The sequence below is a fragment of the Sturnus vulgaris genome, chromosome 12, assembly GCF_052056855.1.
Source record: "Sturnus vulgaris isolate bStuVul1 chromosome 12, bStuVul1.hap1, whole genome shotgun sequence".
NCBI classification, from domain to species: Eukaryota; Metazoa; Chordata; class Aves; order Passeriformes; family Sturnidae; genus Sturnus; species Sturnus vulgaris.
In genome coordinates, this window is record NC_142254.1 from 7,964,364 (window position 1) to 7,979,625 (window position 15,262).

The following is a 15,262-nucleotide window of genomic DNA, read 5'->3' on the forward strand; positions in this document are numbered from 1 at the left end:
GCGCGCCCATTGGCGGAGCGAGCGGTGAGTGACGGCGTGGGCGGCCAATGGGCTGCGTGCGCGCCAGGCGCGGCGGGCGATGGAGCGCGGGGCCGTGCGGGCCATGGCGGCCCGGCTGGGCCTGGCCGAGCCCGCCCTGCTCAGGTACCGCCGGACCCGCGGGACGCTCCGTTCTCCCGTGCCCGCAGCCGGCTCCGTGCTGTTCCCGCCCAGGGCAGCGAGTCGGGCCGGGCGGGGCCCTCTCTGTTCCCCCGCACTGTGCCCGGCACCGCAGCAGCGCCCGCCGCTCCCCCGGGTAGCCGTGCCCGCCTTGGGTCCGGTGGATGTGCTGGAAGTGCCGGGGCCGCGGGCGCAGTGGAACAGCCACGGGCGGCCCTGCAGTGCAAAGCTGCTGCTGCTGCTGTGCCCATCACCAGAGAAACGGCAGCGCTGCCCCTTCAGCACCCCCGGCCCTAAGGCCGTGCTGCAGCCGGACTGCGGAACCTTGGCTCGAGTCCTGCCGGGCATTCCGCCTCGTAGCTGCGGTTTTGACGAGGGCTTTGTGTTCTGGGTGTTTTGCAGAAAAGCTGAGGAGTATCTGCGGCTGTCCCAGGTGAAGTGCACGGGGTTAATGGCTCAAATGACGGCGACAAGCAGTGCTGTGATGTGCCTGGACCTGGCGGCGAGTTTCATGAAACAACCAGTTGACAAAGTAAGATCGAGTGTGTGACTTGGCTAGCTGGTGCATTCTGCCTGACTCCACAAAACCATTGTTCTCTAGTGTGTGGTGGGAGCAGGAATGGGAAATAATAACTAACTTTCCCCTAAATCCCGCAGTTTGCTGTGTTAGACCTTTCACTGTTCAATTTGAAACAGTGAAAATTGAGATCATTGCTATAGTCCCTTGACAAGTTGAGCTTCCTTTGGTGTAATTTCAGCTTACTGTGGGAAGAAAGCAGTTGCTTCGAGAAATCTCTCACTTTAGGGGTTACCTGTAAACCTCCATCTGTAAATCTGCCAGGTGAATAGCACTGAGCTGTCAAAATAATGCCTGGTACGACCTATTCATGATTGTCCATTTACAGCAGAGGAGAATTTAATTATACCTCCGAGAAAGTGTTGCTCATGTCTTCAACCCAGACTTTGGTAATTTTGTCACCAACTACCTTGTTAGTGATAAAGGGGTCATGTCATATATGGAAATATCAAACCTCACTTCCAGTGAAACAGTCTAAAAATATCACTGCATTAAAAGATGTGGCATTCTTAGGTGGTTAATCTTTCTGTGTGCAGTCAAAACATACATTATTCATTGCACAAATTTGTTTAATGTAACAACTGAACTTAATGGTAGTGTTGGTTGCCTGATGAAGATGTTAGGAAGGAATCTTGCTAATTCTTGAGGCTTTTCTTTGTCTTCTTGACAGAGCTATTGTGTTAAACTCTCTGGTTTGAACAAGACCACTTACCAGAGCTCCATGAAGTCTTTGGAGTGTTTGCTAGAGGTGAACCAAAGGCTGGGGATGCGAGACTTGGCTGTGCAGTTTTGCTGCTCAGAGGCAGTGAATATGGCTTCAGAAATCCTGCAGAGGTAAGGAAGCTCTTGTGGGCACACTGGGAACCACAAGTAAGGTTCTTTGTTCTTCAGGTGTGTAAAGGCCTTGATATCTCCTAGTGATTGGAGCACTGAGTTGAGTTCTTTGCACTGAAAATCCAGCCATGAGCTGGGCCACTTTTTAGAATACCTCTTAGAAAGACTTAGTCTGTGAATATCAGCAAGTCCTTGTCCAACTCAGAATTTTTCAGCTGAGAATAGTGTAAAAATATAGGACTGTTAATCACTGTATTTGCCAATAGCATCACACTGTCATCCATTTAACTGCTGATCATGGCACAGTTCAGAAATAATGCTCAGTAGAAATAAATCCTCTCTTCTGGGGATACAGATCTCTTAAAATGCATATCACTCTACCTGTAAAACACTTCAGTGAAGATTCAACAGAATTAAGTAAAATTTTCCATTCTGCATCATCTGCTTTAACCAAAGCAGTCCCTGAAGAGCTCTGTTCTGCAGTGCTGTCACCCTGATAGCACACGTTTAAATGCTGTTAGGTCAGTGCACAAAGGCTGTGCTTGCTTGGTGATGCTTAATACAAACTAGAAAAAAATATCCTGGGGCAGGTGGACAACAAAAATGACATTCTTAAGTGCTGCAAATCCACTTTGTCATTTTCCATTATAAGCCTTTCTCTATGTAACATACATATTCCAAGAATCAAAGAAACTGTAATGCTAGCTTCTGTTGTAGGATGGATTTATGCAAAGCATGTCACTGTAAATTTTAAGATGTTAGGGAGAGCTAAAAGTGCTGTGTGAATCAGGAGCACAAGAAGTAGATTTTACTGGCATGCCTTGATCCAGATCCCCAGTTTAAAATCCCTCTAATTCCAGAAGAGGAGGACATCCCAACCCCTTCTTTCCCTCCTCTGTGTTGCTCCTCTCAGCCAGTAGCAGCTGTTTCTGCTTGACTGGGTTGCAGAGGCCCAGGTGGTCCAACAGACCTGTTCAAGGTCCAAGTGCCACATGACAGATGGATTTGAGAGCTTCATGTGAGGCAGATGCACTGTGCAGTTATCCCTTGCTGTTTCCCAGGTACGAATGCAGCCTCTCCGAAGCACAGCGAGCAGACCTGGATTTCTCCAAACCCCTGTTTCTAACAGCTGCTCTGTGCACTGCATGCAGGTGAGTGTGGCCTGGGAGACCTTCTACAGGCTGAAATACTTGCTGAGACATCAGCAGCTCATTCATTCAGGGTCTTGCTTAGCATATCCTGCTGCCCTGCTCCTGCAAAGGGAGACAGCTGGAGCAAACCACGCCTTTCCTCACAGTGAAGACTTCAACATGCACTGCACAAAGCAAAAACTTACATGGCTTTTGGTGAAATACTGCTCAAGGTGCAAGAAGGGCTTCTGAGCACCAAGAAACAGCCATTCTGAAGAAGGAAAAACTCCAAGAGCTACACCATCACGTCCTGAGGGTGCTGTAGCATTTGGGAGATGGCTTTGATAACTGTAGGTCCCTGTCAGCTAAGAGAGGTGTGTGACTCAGCCAGCACTTGGGAAGAATTTGCTTGTATGCAAAGATCTTCCTCCCTCAGCATTACACCATGTGACAGTCTTACTCAGCAGTGCAGGTGCTGTGTAGTTGCACAGCTCCTGACAAGGGCTGCTTTGACACAGAGTCACATTCAGCTTTTTGTTGTAGTGGCATTTTGTCCTGGTTCCCTGAAAATCTGAAAAGTTACTTCTTCCTGAAACAACTCCTTATGTAAGTTGAACTCACCCTGAGTTTCAGCTGAGCTGTATTGACTGAGTAGTGTGGGGTCTGTCTTTTAAGCAGATTTATTTCTGAGTGAAACAAGGATAGGTGGGACAAAACGTCAGGAAATGCCTCCCTCATTCTCACAGGCAGTGTTGGTACAGTAATTATCACCTCACCTAAGTGAGTGTTGCTGGAATGTTGCTTTATACAGAGACAACTTTCTCTTGTAGGTGTTTGAAGCTAAAAGTGGACAAAACTAAAATGTTGGCTACATCTGGAGTGAAAAAAGCAATATTTGACCGGATGTGCAATCAGCTGGGGAAGATAAGTCAGCAACTCAGCAGTAAGTTTTTGGTTTTGTCCCTGTAAGGCAGCACACCCATCCCATGGCCTCACAGTGCTCCATCCTGTTCCACTGGTGATTTTAGTCTGTCCCCTTTCAGCCAAACCTGCCCATCCATTCCAACATCCATTCCTGCAGCCCAGATCCACTCACAGTCCTTGCTTCTGGAGAAGTCACTTAGCAAGGACAAAAAAGGGAAAAAGTGGCAAGGACAAAAATAATATTTTCCTCTCTTCTCAAATGCTTACTGCTCTTTACAATCTCTGCTGCTGCAATTTATTCATTGCTTCTCCCATAGTACCTGACCTATCTTGGATTCCTCCCTCTTGCCTGGTTTCTGCATCCTGTTAACATGGCAACCTGACACACAAATTACCACAAACATCTTCCTCAGGCTGACTCACTCCTGTGCTTTCCTTTCCCCCACTGCAAGATTAACAAGCATAAGCCTTGCTCTTCTGGTACCAACTCAGCCATTCCCTGGGACCACCCCTCATACACTGAGCAGATGTCAGAAATATTTTTTGCCCATTGTTGAGCATGCAGCTCTCTGCTGCTTTTTGTGGGGGAAATAGAGTATGTGCCCTAATGTCACTGTATTTCTGCTGCTTTCTCCTTCTCCTTTTTCCTTTCCCAGGCTTTCATTTCTTATTTTCCCACTGAAAATTATATTCTTTCACTGGGTCTTCATACTTTGATGTTTTCTGCAACATGCTGCCTGAATCTAACCCAAAAGCTACTACTTTCTCTAGGCATTTGCCCTATAAAAACTCAAACATTACCCCAGCACTAAAGCATCTAAGGACAATTGGGAATTTACATAAGAATTCATGAAGGAATGTCCATCTGTACACCTGGACAGCCTCCTGCCCGTTGTGGGAATCTATAAAGTTTGTGGGAATGGAATAGAAGGGAAAGAAATAATTGATAATCCAGCCTGAGTGACCTAGAAGGGGAGCAGTGTGGTTTGGGGCAATGAACATGGTGGATCATTGTGGTTACCAAGGCAGCAGCAGTTTGCTGCTAATTAGCAGCCTGCTAATTAAAGCAGCCAGTCAGTCCATGCCATACTTAAAGTGCTGGCACCTCTTGTAGAGCTTGAGCATCCTTCTGGACCAGAGAACTGCTCTGACTGGACAACAGTACTTGTGGAAGGTGGCACTGCTGTCAAAGAATTACATTTAAGGCACCCTTGGGGCCCAAAACACCATTCAAATGCAACTTACTTGTTTTTTTAGAAGATGTTCCACTGGCTGCAGAGACACCTGACAGCTTGCAGAGCGCCCTGAAGCAGTGTGAGCAGGAAGATGGTAAGTTGTGCTTAGCTGTGAGTGAAAATCACCTCCCTGGAGTAGTTCTGAGCTTTCTTGCTGTTTCAGTTGTGTGGTGGGCCATGATGCTCCAGCTCGCAGCAGCTCTCTCAATCCTGCACACCTTTGTGGAAGCACAGAGAGCCTGGCAGCAGGACAGTGGAGTTTATAGAGAGTGGTCCCAGCAGAATGAAGGGCAGCTGCAGCCCCCTCCTGCTGTCTATACATTTGCTCTCTGCCTGCTATCCCCAGCAGCGTGCTGCCCACAATGGCCTCTCATGGGCTTGCTGGTTTCCTCATAGGCTCTGAAGAGGATGAGGACGTGCCATGTAAACGGGCAAAGACTGAAACAACTCAGGACTATGAAGAATGGAAAAAGAAAATCCTGGAAAACGCTGCTAAGGCACAAGAGACAAGGAGTACTGACTCTGTAATGGCACCCAGTAATGCAACTGCTGCTTGCTCTTAATTTTAACTCTGCTCTAACAAGAGATCCAGTAGCATATGAGCAATGGTTGCCTGGCAGACAGCCGATTTTATTTAGGTTTTAAGTATTTAAGGATATTATTTTTAATAAATGACACCATGGACTGATGGGATTTTTCAGGAAATGTGTGTGGCTGCTCACCAGGCTGTGGCATTAGAAGTAGAATAGCTTCATTCTCTTGCTGCAAGAAGCAGGTAACATTCTAATGCTACTTTAAGTGTAAATAAATTATCAGGCCCTTGGGCCCATGGCTGGAAGCAGTCAGTGAAATAAGAGGAAGGGGACTAACAGTGCCTTGTTAAACTGCAAAGCCAGAAGAGAAATAAAGCCTTATTTTTGTAGTTTTTTGGTTTGATTTTTTTTCAAATAAATATTGTTTAGTCAATGAATTTGACTTGCTTTCATGTATATAGGAATGAAATCTCTTGTGCTTTTGTAAGAGGTCCCAAATATTCCAAGAAACAATGAAAGTCCTGAAAGGAAAAACTCTGTATTATGACATCATGTTCTTGGCACAGGTACTTGGAATGCAAAATAAACATGGAGGAGATGCCTGTGCCTTAAGAAGGAAGATATCCAGAGGAAAGGGATGTTGACTGGGTAACAGATGTTTTGTGTCTTGCAGTCATAAGCTTAGGGAAGAGGTCTTTGTTCCATTTCTCTTGCATGTTTTCTGCCTGGTCTGTATCTCTGCACCTACCCAGAAATACTTTCAAGATTGTTTGGCAGGGGGGCTTAAACCAAAGCTGATTAATATTCTTTCATGAAATTTATTAGTATTAATTCAAAAATATACAGACTGATGAATACAATGAAATTCAGCATGCAGAAACACTGTGAAAGGAAAACATGAACAAAAGTGGGCCTTCATAGAAGGTGATAAATTATCAAGATTCTTCTCTGTCCCAGTTCTGGAAATGCTGGAGAAGTCAGGACTATGCAAAGTGAGAAGCACTTGAGAGGAAAAGATAGCTAGAGTAGAGTAAGCCAGTCATAAAACCTCATCACTAGCAACCAACACTTCTGCAAATTCGAGGGATGTGAAAGTCCATACAGTCCAAAGGAGCTTTACAGGGTGTCTGCTGGAAAGCTACTTTTAGTAATAGTTTCCATTTTTCCTAAGAGCCCATCCAGTTCACACTGAGTTTTTCAGAATCCAGAACAGGAAACCACAGGTTTAATAAACAGTGTTGTACTTTTATCTGAGAGATTGTAAGTGGCTCCCACTCTACACATAAGAAAAGAATTTCAAATCCAAAATAAGTTAGTATTGTGAAGAAAAGGTTTAATGTTCAAGAGCAAAGTGAGGGGGAAAAAAGGGCTTCAACCTCCTAACTGGACCAAAGGCAGAGGCAACTCTGTTTGCCTGTCACTGAACCTATTAGAAATGAAACCTGTTTTGCATGTCACACCATACCAGCTTCTCAGACTGCATTAAAATTTCCAGAGAGGAGAAACAAATCCTCATACTAAAACTTAGCAAGTTTTTTAAGTGCTGCAGTCATGAACAATGAAAAGCACTTACAAGTTTTAAAAACATAAAATCTCTGCTTTCCTCTTTTCGCTACAATATGAGATCTTTTTGCATAGACCCAACAGTCATTAGGTGATTTGTATTCATGGCAGTTTCACACATCTCCTTCCAGAAGTTCAATCAGTTCAGCTCAATTCAACTTGCCCTAAGAAACAGCAGCAATGGACTGACTTGAGTTACTTCAAACCAGGGCTCCTCATAGTTCCTAACTATGCAGTGAATATTTTTTCAAGGATAGAGTAGAATAATAAAAAATCCAAACAACAAACCAAAACCATCCAAGCTGGAGTTGCACTGAAGCATCTTCATGTTGTGGGGAAATTACCTTTTGGAAATAAATACAGGAGAAAACAATGTCTGTATCTTTTAAGTAACAAACAGCTGAGGGACAAGTTGTGCCACTGTGTGGCAGTTCTCTAAAGCTGGTAACACGTCAGTCAGTCAGGAAGAAAGTCTTTAGAGATCTCGGGTGTGGTGTGAGAGACTAGAAAACTGCCAGGGGTTTACTGCTATAAACACACCAAAAATACTCTGCAGAATCAAAGCCTTCAGCAAGAAGTCAGCCCCAGTAACAACCACGTTTTTCCACCACTGTATAGAACAACTAAAATCTTGTAAAAACAAACGAAGTAGCTTCTGCTTTTAGAAATCTTGTATTTCTTCCTTAAAGCACTTCTGGGATCGCAGCACTAACACACAAAATAATTGAGGAAGACAGATGCAAAACCTTATGTTATAAAACAGGGATAGAAATTTTTGAAGACACTGAGTCCTCCTTCCACAGCTTCGTGTCCATCTCCAGGAGTGGTGGAGGTTTCACACAAGCTCATGCAAGCTTGACAGACATACTCTGAAATCTCTTCAGCCTGTTAGCAGCAGCCACCACATAAAAGTGTTTCTGTGAACAGAGCAGAACAGTCCCAGTGTGAGTGCAACCAAGGCAAAGGAACTTTTCTGCAGCTGACAGGGATTTTTCTTCCTGGTAAATCCATTTCCCTCTAGTGGCCCCCAACCTGTGTGGGTTGCAGTGGTTCCTGCACAGCAGCTGCACTATGAGGTTCTTCAGTGTTATTATGAATTGTACAGTGACAGATCTTTAGATTGTGTCATCTTTAAAATGCAAGTGCAGAAGTTTGCTACCAAGCAGTTGCAGTGCAGGACTGAAAAAAGTGTAAGCCTCTGGTTTAACTTTTTGGCAAGGAAATGCAACTCTCCAGTGACAGAAGAGAAGGAAATGGTCCTCACTGAGTTTGCCTCACAATTCCACAGGCTTCTTTCTAACAAGATCGCCGTGTTCACCTTTTAGGATCAATTATCAACAATCAAATAGAGACTCAAGTACAAATTATTACCTATTAATTCATAAAAGCTTAGTTCAGCAGGAGACTGGTGTTATCAGTAAGATCCTGAAGAGTTCTCTCAATGGGTTTAAGCCTAATTTTTTTCCTCTCTCCCACACTTCCATTCTACAGTGGGAGGCACGAACTGCCTTAAGTTATATCCCTACTCCTTAGTGATAACAGATCAATGCAACTGTTAGCAATGGAAGAACCATGAAGAGAATGAATTTTTAATATCAAGTAGCATCTGAAGCCTGTGAACGTGTAGAAAGAAAGGTGTAAAAAACTTCTAAACACCAATCACAAACTTGCTAGAAATAGAAGCAATCTCATTGTGCAGGACAAAACACTTCATTTACAGGTAAAAACAGACTTCACAACTGATACTTACAACCAAGAAGCCTGTGGGCACCAGTGAGCCACCCTAAAGGGGAGGGAATGGCTCTGCCTGTGCTGGGCTGATTTTCCCAGTGGGAGCAGATTTGGCAGCTTTTGTGTATTTACCTTCCATTTCCTGTGGGCCATGTAGCTCTGCAGCAGCAGCTGGGACTTGAGGCGGAGCTGGCACTGCTGGGCCTTGGCAGGGAGGTTGCTGAGCCACTCGTGCTTCAGACACTGCGTCGCGCTCATGCGGCAGCTGCGGGGAGGATGTGCCGTGAAAAGCCAGCCCCTTCTGCTCACCTCAGTGCCCCGTGCTGCCTCCAACGGGGACAAACAAACTGCCCCAAGTGGCTGAACAGAGTGCCATGTTCATCCCTGTGCATGGGACCCCAGTAGCATCCTGCACTGTGTAGCAGGAGGGTGAGTGGGATGGAGGAGTGCTGCTGGCTCTGCAGTGCCTTGGTTCAGCTGGGGTTAAGTTCATAATGCATCACTTTATTATGCAAATTCAGAACTTTGCTAACAGAAAAGTAACATTTGTGGTGTTATCTGTCTTGACAGCACAAGCTCATTCTGTGCCTCGTATTTAAAAGCACAATTGTCTATTCACCCTAAGCTATACATACTTTATATCGTGACATCCAACAATGGGCCCAAATGCCACAGCCTATCCTAAAAGGTTTGAGAAGTGTATGGTAATAGAGGAAATCTGGAGGTGGAGGTGTTGAGATAAAAGTTTAATTTGCCTCTTCTCAAATCAAAAGCCTGTGCCTAACTCCTGAGCTCTGTCTGAGCTGTCACTGAGATGATGAAAAGACAATTCCTGCCTGCTCACCCTGATTTCAGCAGTCAGGGCAGGAGGCTGCAGATCTTGCACAAGGCCAGACCCACTGTCCCAGCAGGGCAAAGGTGCCTGGGCTGCAGGAGAGCAGAGGCTGCCACACACCTTGTGAACAACTGGGCCAACTAATCACTGCTCTCTGCAACTCACTGACAACACTCTTCTCTCACAGCATTTTATTCACAGCTTCTAACCAGACTTTGCAGTGTTCCTCTGGACACTCATATCCCACTGCACAGAAAAAACAGACTCCAATGTTTGCAGTCACAGGAAATCATCATTACAGTCTGAGAAAAAAAATCCTTAGATCTCTCCTGCTGGCAATATGCTAAATTTCAGTTAATTCTTTGTTTTTCATAAGAAACTATTGTTCAAAATGGAATTAGTACTAGAACTGATTTGTCTGATTTAGGTAATGATCTGGAAGTTGTTAATATTCTAAGCACTCTTTTTAATTCCTCTCAAACACACAATCTATTTTACTGCATGCATCATTTCCTGATTTGATTAGTTTTGTATCACTACTCAGCAAGAGAAAAATTTCTGTACCCAGCCAACCCCCCAGCCGTGGTCTGACATCAAAATGATCCTCCTTCTCTCTATTATTTCACTTGTGCAATCACTTTTTATCTCAGTGGAGCCAAGAACGAGAAGCCACAAGCAGAGTTAAGTTCCAAACGCTCCCTAATATCTCCCAAAAGCCTGTAGACCACTTTAGAAAAGAACAATGCACGTTTTCACAGCTGCAGCTTCCATTTATCCTCCATAGCATTCAAGAGCCATTTTTGCAATTTCTATCAAGGCTTGTGAAAGTCCAAACTAACAATAGAAATAGTTTTTGCTCAGAGAGGCAAAAGCTTTAGAGACAGATTCCTCTACTGCACATCTTTCCAGATTTCCTGTGTTCTACCTGTACTGATGCTACTGGGAAAATCAACTTTCTCCAGTTAGGGTACACAGACACTTTCCTTTAAAACAGAGACTTCTGAATCACTGAGGAGCTGCCCAGCAAGCCCAGAGCCAGCACACAAAAATGTCACATACTAAGTTCCCATTGTTGGCTGCAATCCAAACAATTGGCTGGTAAGAATTTAATGTCTTTGGTGCTACTGTCCTCACAAATCAGACACAGAGGTACCTTTTCTCCTTCACAAGCAGTCTGGAAATAAAGTCTTTGGCGTCCTCTGAGAGCTGTTCAAATGCTTCTGCATCAAAATCCCAGCTGCAATTGACTACATAATTCATTGTCTCTGCATCAGTCTCTCCCAGGAATGGGGACAGCCCACTAAGCCTTAAAAAAAAAAAAAAAGAAAAAGATGAGTAGAGGGAGAAGAGAGTTATCATATGCAAGGTGTGTTTTTCCTTCTATGAATCATCTGCTTTATAACTGTTGTTATCTCATGGAAGGTTCCACTTCTCAGTCCCTGCCATGATAAGACAACAGTGTGGGGCAATCCAGTGTTGTAATTTAGTGTTACCCCCTAGCAGTTCACTCAGGCCAGGGGGCACCATTAATAAATCCCCAAGGAATGGATTCAGTGAGGATTTAGGTACATCCTTCAGTGCTTTCCCAGCTAGGAAAGCTAGAGGGACTCAAGAGCTTCCCCAAATCAGGGCCCATATCCATACGTGGCTTGAATTAAACACAATTCTGAACAATAAATTACTTTTTACAGGTAGTTTCTAAGCCCAGATTTATTGCTTCCATCATTTATTACTTTATTCAGTTGGGTTTTGGCTAACATACAAATTTAAACCAGAAATTAATCCAGTTCACAGAAAATGTCTGTGAAAGATTCTGGGATGCAAAACAAGCTCATCAGAAGGTAGAGACTTGGTATAGAAAAGCTGTCCATGGTTGGCATCCTGACATCATGGAAAAGTTTTAGCCCTATTCATGACAGGTCATTTCTTAGACCCATGGCTTAACACAGATAATATTCTAATAATATAATTCTCCTGTGCAAATGCATACCAAGTCTAAGATTATAAAATGATCAGATTAAAAATTTAAAAAATAATTCAAGTCCTCACAAACACAATCAAAATTAGAATTCTCACATATTTTGGGCAACTTTTCAGAGTAAAAAAAGAAGACCTGACCCATTTTACTTTGCTAAGTAAGATGATAAGGGAGAAGAACATTTACATATTTATCAAAAGGATCATTTGTTGTTTAGACACTTTGGACACACAGTGAGGTGCCTCTGTATGAAAAGCTGGGGGTTTTAACAGAATTAATTAGAGGAGTCACAGGCAGAGGGGCTCAGTGGCTGCTGCACTCCTGCCCTGCAGGGCTCACTCACAGCATGTATGTGATGACCCCCACACTCCACATGTCCGTGGGGAAGGAAACAAAGTCATAGTTCACCACTTCGGGAGCCAGGAACTCTGGAGTCCCAAAATTCACCTTCAGCTTCTCACAGGGTTTGTACCTGCACAGGGAAAAGAGCCACAGTGAGGAGTGGGGAGCTCCTCTCAGCAAGGCAAGGCTTTGGGGAGGCAGAGCTGAGTGCCCAGCAGCCAGGGCAGCACTGGGGTCACCTCAGGGCATTATTCCATCATTATCCCCCTGCCAGAGCAAAGCCAGGAGGAAGAACAAGGACACTAAACCCTGCAAAGAGCTCCCCCAAAGAGTGCTAGCAGCTTTACCCTCTGCCAGGCACCACAGCATGCCTTCCAGCAGATGTTGTCCAAAATCCATAAAACATAAAACAAAGCAGGTTTGATTATATGAGATTTGGAGAGCATTTGATTAGTGGGATGTACCCAGCTACAGCTCAGGGTAAACATCTGCATCACAGATATGAACACAATATAACTACTAAGGTGGGCCTGAAGAGGATTATTTGGGCTCCAAAGTAACAGTGACCCCATACAGGGGGAAATGACTCTATTCTTTTTGCTATTGGTAAATGGGGAGAGGTTGTGAAACTCAGCCAGTACCAATTGCCACTGACAGCACTTGGAGTCACATCTGTGCTCAGACAAACAAACCCCTACAGCACTGCTTGTAAATCTCTTTCTCCTGGATGGTCTTGTTCACAAAACTGCATCAGTAGAAGCTTGTATCTTTACACTCCCAATTTAAAAATCAACCAAACAAAACCCCAAACTCAATGTACTTTTTTTTCTCTCACATGTATTTTATGGAATAAAAGTCCTTCAACAGATACGTACATACAAGCATATAAATACATATACATATATATATACATATGCATGAATGTACCAGCTTTTAGCTTAAGAAAAATCTCAAAGGGTTTAGAAAATAATTAGAGAAATATTATTGTTCTTTCTGTCTTAGTAATAGAAATAATTCCTTTTTATTCTAGGGCAATTGACTTATGCTCTCACAGCTTTTCTTTAAACTCATGCAAGGAAAATAAAAGAATGGAGAAGAGTCCCTATCTTTCTGAGGGTTTCCTGTTTCACATGGGATGGCTCAAATGCACTTTTTTTTTTTTTTTCTTCAATCAACTTAGCTACTTAAAGAGTTTAGCAGATAATTTCTGCAATTAGAACCTGCACCATGAAACCCTGCAGTCAAGAAGTCTCTGGGAGCCTTCACAGAGTCTCTAGAGTAAAATCTCTACATAGGGAATAATTTTGAGATAATTAGAACAGCAGTAAAGCTTTATCCAAGAGAAATGGTATTTGAAAAAGTAATTAGATAATTAATGCACACAGCAGAAAACTCAAGCCTGCAAAAGCGTAATGTTTAGCTCACACAGAATTATTACAGAGCCATCAAAACACAGCCCCCCACCAAAGAACCATCAGAAACATGCCAGAGGTTTGTGTTTTAAAATAATTCACAACTGAATTTTCTTACCTCCTTGCTAATCCAAAGTCAATAATTTTAATCTGGTTTCCTGTGTGATTTACACATAGGATGTTTTCAGGCTACAAAAAGAGAAAGTATTTTGAGTTAAATCTTTGAGAGAGATATTTAGCAAAAGATAGTATAAAATTCCCTCCATAAAACGCCACAAAAACCAGATCAAATGCACCACAAAATTTTGTTCTTTTTTTTTTTTTCCAATGAGAATATTTTTCAAGGTGGGGATGGGGGGATAATGGGGTCCAAACATATTACAAATGCAGAACTGTCTATGAGCCAGCCTGGTCTAATGCCATTTGTGTAAGGTGCTATATAAACAGGCAGGAAAAAGAACAGTTTGTATTTCTATTTAAAAATATCAGTTATTAAGGGACCATCAGGAAAACATTGCAGTTTTGCTGCAGGTTGTTTCCAGGCAGTAAAAAGTACAAACTATAGAAGATGATTGAACAGGTATTTGTACACTGTTAAAATGGGGCAGGGGGAATGGAGGGAAGATTGTGAGCATTTCTAGCCAAGGAGGTTTAGGGTGGGGTTTTTTTTCATCAGTGATAAAAGGGCATTGGTTAATGCTACAGAAAATGAAAAGCTGCTGATTTAAGAAAGGCAAAAGCCCAAAATCCTGGTTTCCAAGCAAGCTACTGAATAGAAATTGGAAAAAAGTAATCAATCTCTAAAGCTCCATTTATTGTAGCTATTAAGTCTATTCCTTTATGAGGTGAGTCCATGAAATGAGAAATTACTCCTCAGTAATCAGAGACTCTGTGGTGCCTGAACCAGCACCACTAAATCACAGAGAGCACAAAGAACTGACCTTCAGATCTAAGTGGAGAATGTAATGCTGGTGCAAGTAATGGACTCCTTCACAAATCTGTTTGGTGAACAGGATGGCATCCAGCTCTGTCAGGTGGTAATTTTCATCTGTGATCCGGTCAAATAATTCCCCACCATCAAGACTAAAATTTTCACACAGAAAAGCATTAAAAGCCCTAAAATCTTGCATTAGCATGATTTATTTCTGAGTTGGGAATTAAGCTCTGTAATTGAGGGTCCTAACAAAACATCCAATATAAAGTGTATCAGCAGCCTCAATGACTTGAAGACACTTATTTCTCTTGAAATTAAGTATCAATCTAAATTCAAAAATGGGAAAGTTGTCACTAGTATTTGGGGACATACATGTCAAACTCCAACTCACAAGACCTGGTGATCCTATGGGACCTGGAGAACCTACAGGGAGTACTAAAGTATTTGTTATTCACTCATCTTACTAGTCATGGGAAAATAAGTCTTCAACCTACAAAATGTACTGAATGGAATTTCTCAAACTGAAAGCTGTTCCACATGAGCTGACAACTGAACTTAAATCTGCACAGAAGTTAAGAGAAAATTAGTCAGAAATAAAGCTCTGACAAGCTTTTAACATGAAAAAACTACCTTTAAACACTGGTTTTTTTTTCCTTCTGAAAGTGAGATCAGCTCCCTCTTAGGCTGGGAAACCACTACTTCTTAATGGCTCAGAATTATCATTCCCTATTTGCTTTAGTGACCTGAGAAAACCCAAACATCTGACAATTCCTGGGATTATTTAAACTTACTATTCCATGATCAAAGTGATATTATTTTTGGCTTCAAAAGCATCATAAAGCTGGATGAGATTCACATGATTTAGCTGGTTCATGATGTTAATTTCATTTTTTACTTCCTCCTGAAAAAAATAATACAGTAACAAAAAAATGAACAAAATTAGATTTCAACATACTAAAATAGAACTATTTATAAAGCCCAACAACAGCTACACCACAGATCTCAAGGGGATTGGGGGTTTAATCATGAGTACAGGGGATGGTGAAGATTGACAGTGGCAGTGTTTGATGGTACC

At 42.9% G+C, this 15,262-nt stretch overlaps 2 protein-coding genes across 14 annotated transcripts in view; one reads left to right on the forward strand and one right to left on the reverse strand.

Moving 5' to 3' along the window:
* Window positions 1–71: 71 nt before the first annotated feature.
* ORC6 (origin recognition complex subunit 6) lies at window positions 72–5,829 on the forward strand. 2 transcript variants are annotated; one of them, XM_088171865.1, is made up of 7 exons: window positions 72–144; window positions 562–691; window positions 1,407–1,570; window positions 2,632–2,721; window positions 3,531–3,643; window positions 4,882–4,953; window positions 5,256–5,829. In XM_088171865.1, exons 1-7 carry the CDS (start codon window positions 80–82, stop codon window positions 5,420–5,422), a joined length of 801 nt encoding a protein of 266 aa, XP_088027991.1. In that variant the 5' UTR covers window positions 72–79; the 3' UTR covers window positions 5,423–5,829. The 2 variants fall into 2 exon arrangements, with proteins under 2 accessions (XP_088027991.1, XP_088027992.1); XM_088171866.1 differs by having other exon boundaries at window positions 4,885–4,953.
* Window positions 5,830–6,190: 361 nt separating this feature from the next.
* Window positions 6,191–15,262, reverse strand: part of MYLK3 (myosin light chain kinase 3) — a 44,110-nt gene continuing 35,038 nt past the window's right edge. For 11 of the 12 annotated variants that reach the window (XM_088171859.1, XM_014882371.2, XM_088171863.1 and 8 more), the window contains 7 exons: window positions 14,979–15,088; window positions 14,195–14,336; window positions 13,372–13,442; window positions 11,843–11,971; window positions 10,675–10,827; window positions 8,819–8,951; window positions 6,191–7,872 (listed from right to left, as the gene is read on the reverse strand). In XM_088171859.1, the coding sequence (XP_088027985.1) occupies window positions 7,801–7,872; window positions 8,819–8,951; window positions 10,675–10,827; window positions 11,843–11,971; window positions 13,372–13,442; window positions 14,195–14,336; window positions 14,979–15,088 (810 nt within the window). In that variant the 3' untranslated portion in view covers window positions 6,191–7,800. The other variant, XM_088171858.1, reaches the window with a different exon arrangement.

Bases quoted from the DNA above. Each gene is read 5' to 3' on its own strand.
- ORC6 (XM_088171865.1), top strand. From the start codon at position 80: ATGGAGCGCGGGGCCGTGCGGGCCATGGCGGCCCGGCTGGGCCTGGCC. The intron at 145-561 runs GTACCGCCGGAC...GGTGTTTTGCAG, and splicing joins GCCGAGCCCGCCCTGCTCAG to AAAAGCTGAGGAGTATCTGC. The intron at 3,644-4,881 runs GTAAGTTTTTGG...TTGTTTTTTTAG, and splicing joins GATAAGTCAGCAACTCAGCA to AAGATGTTCCACTGGCTGCA.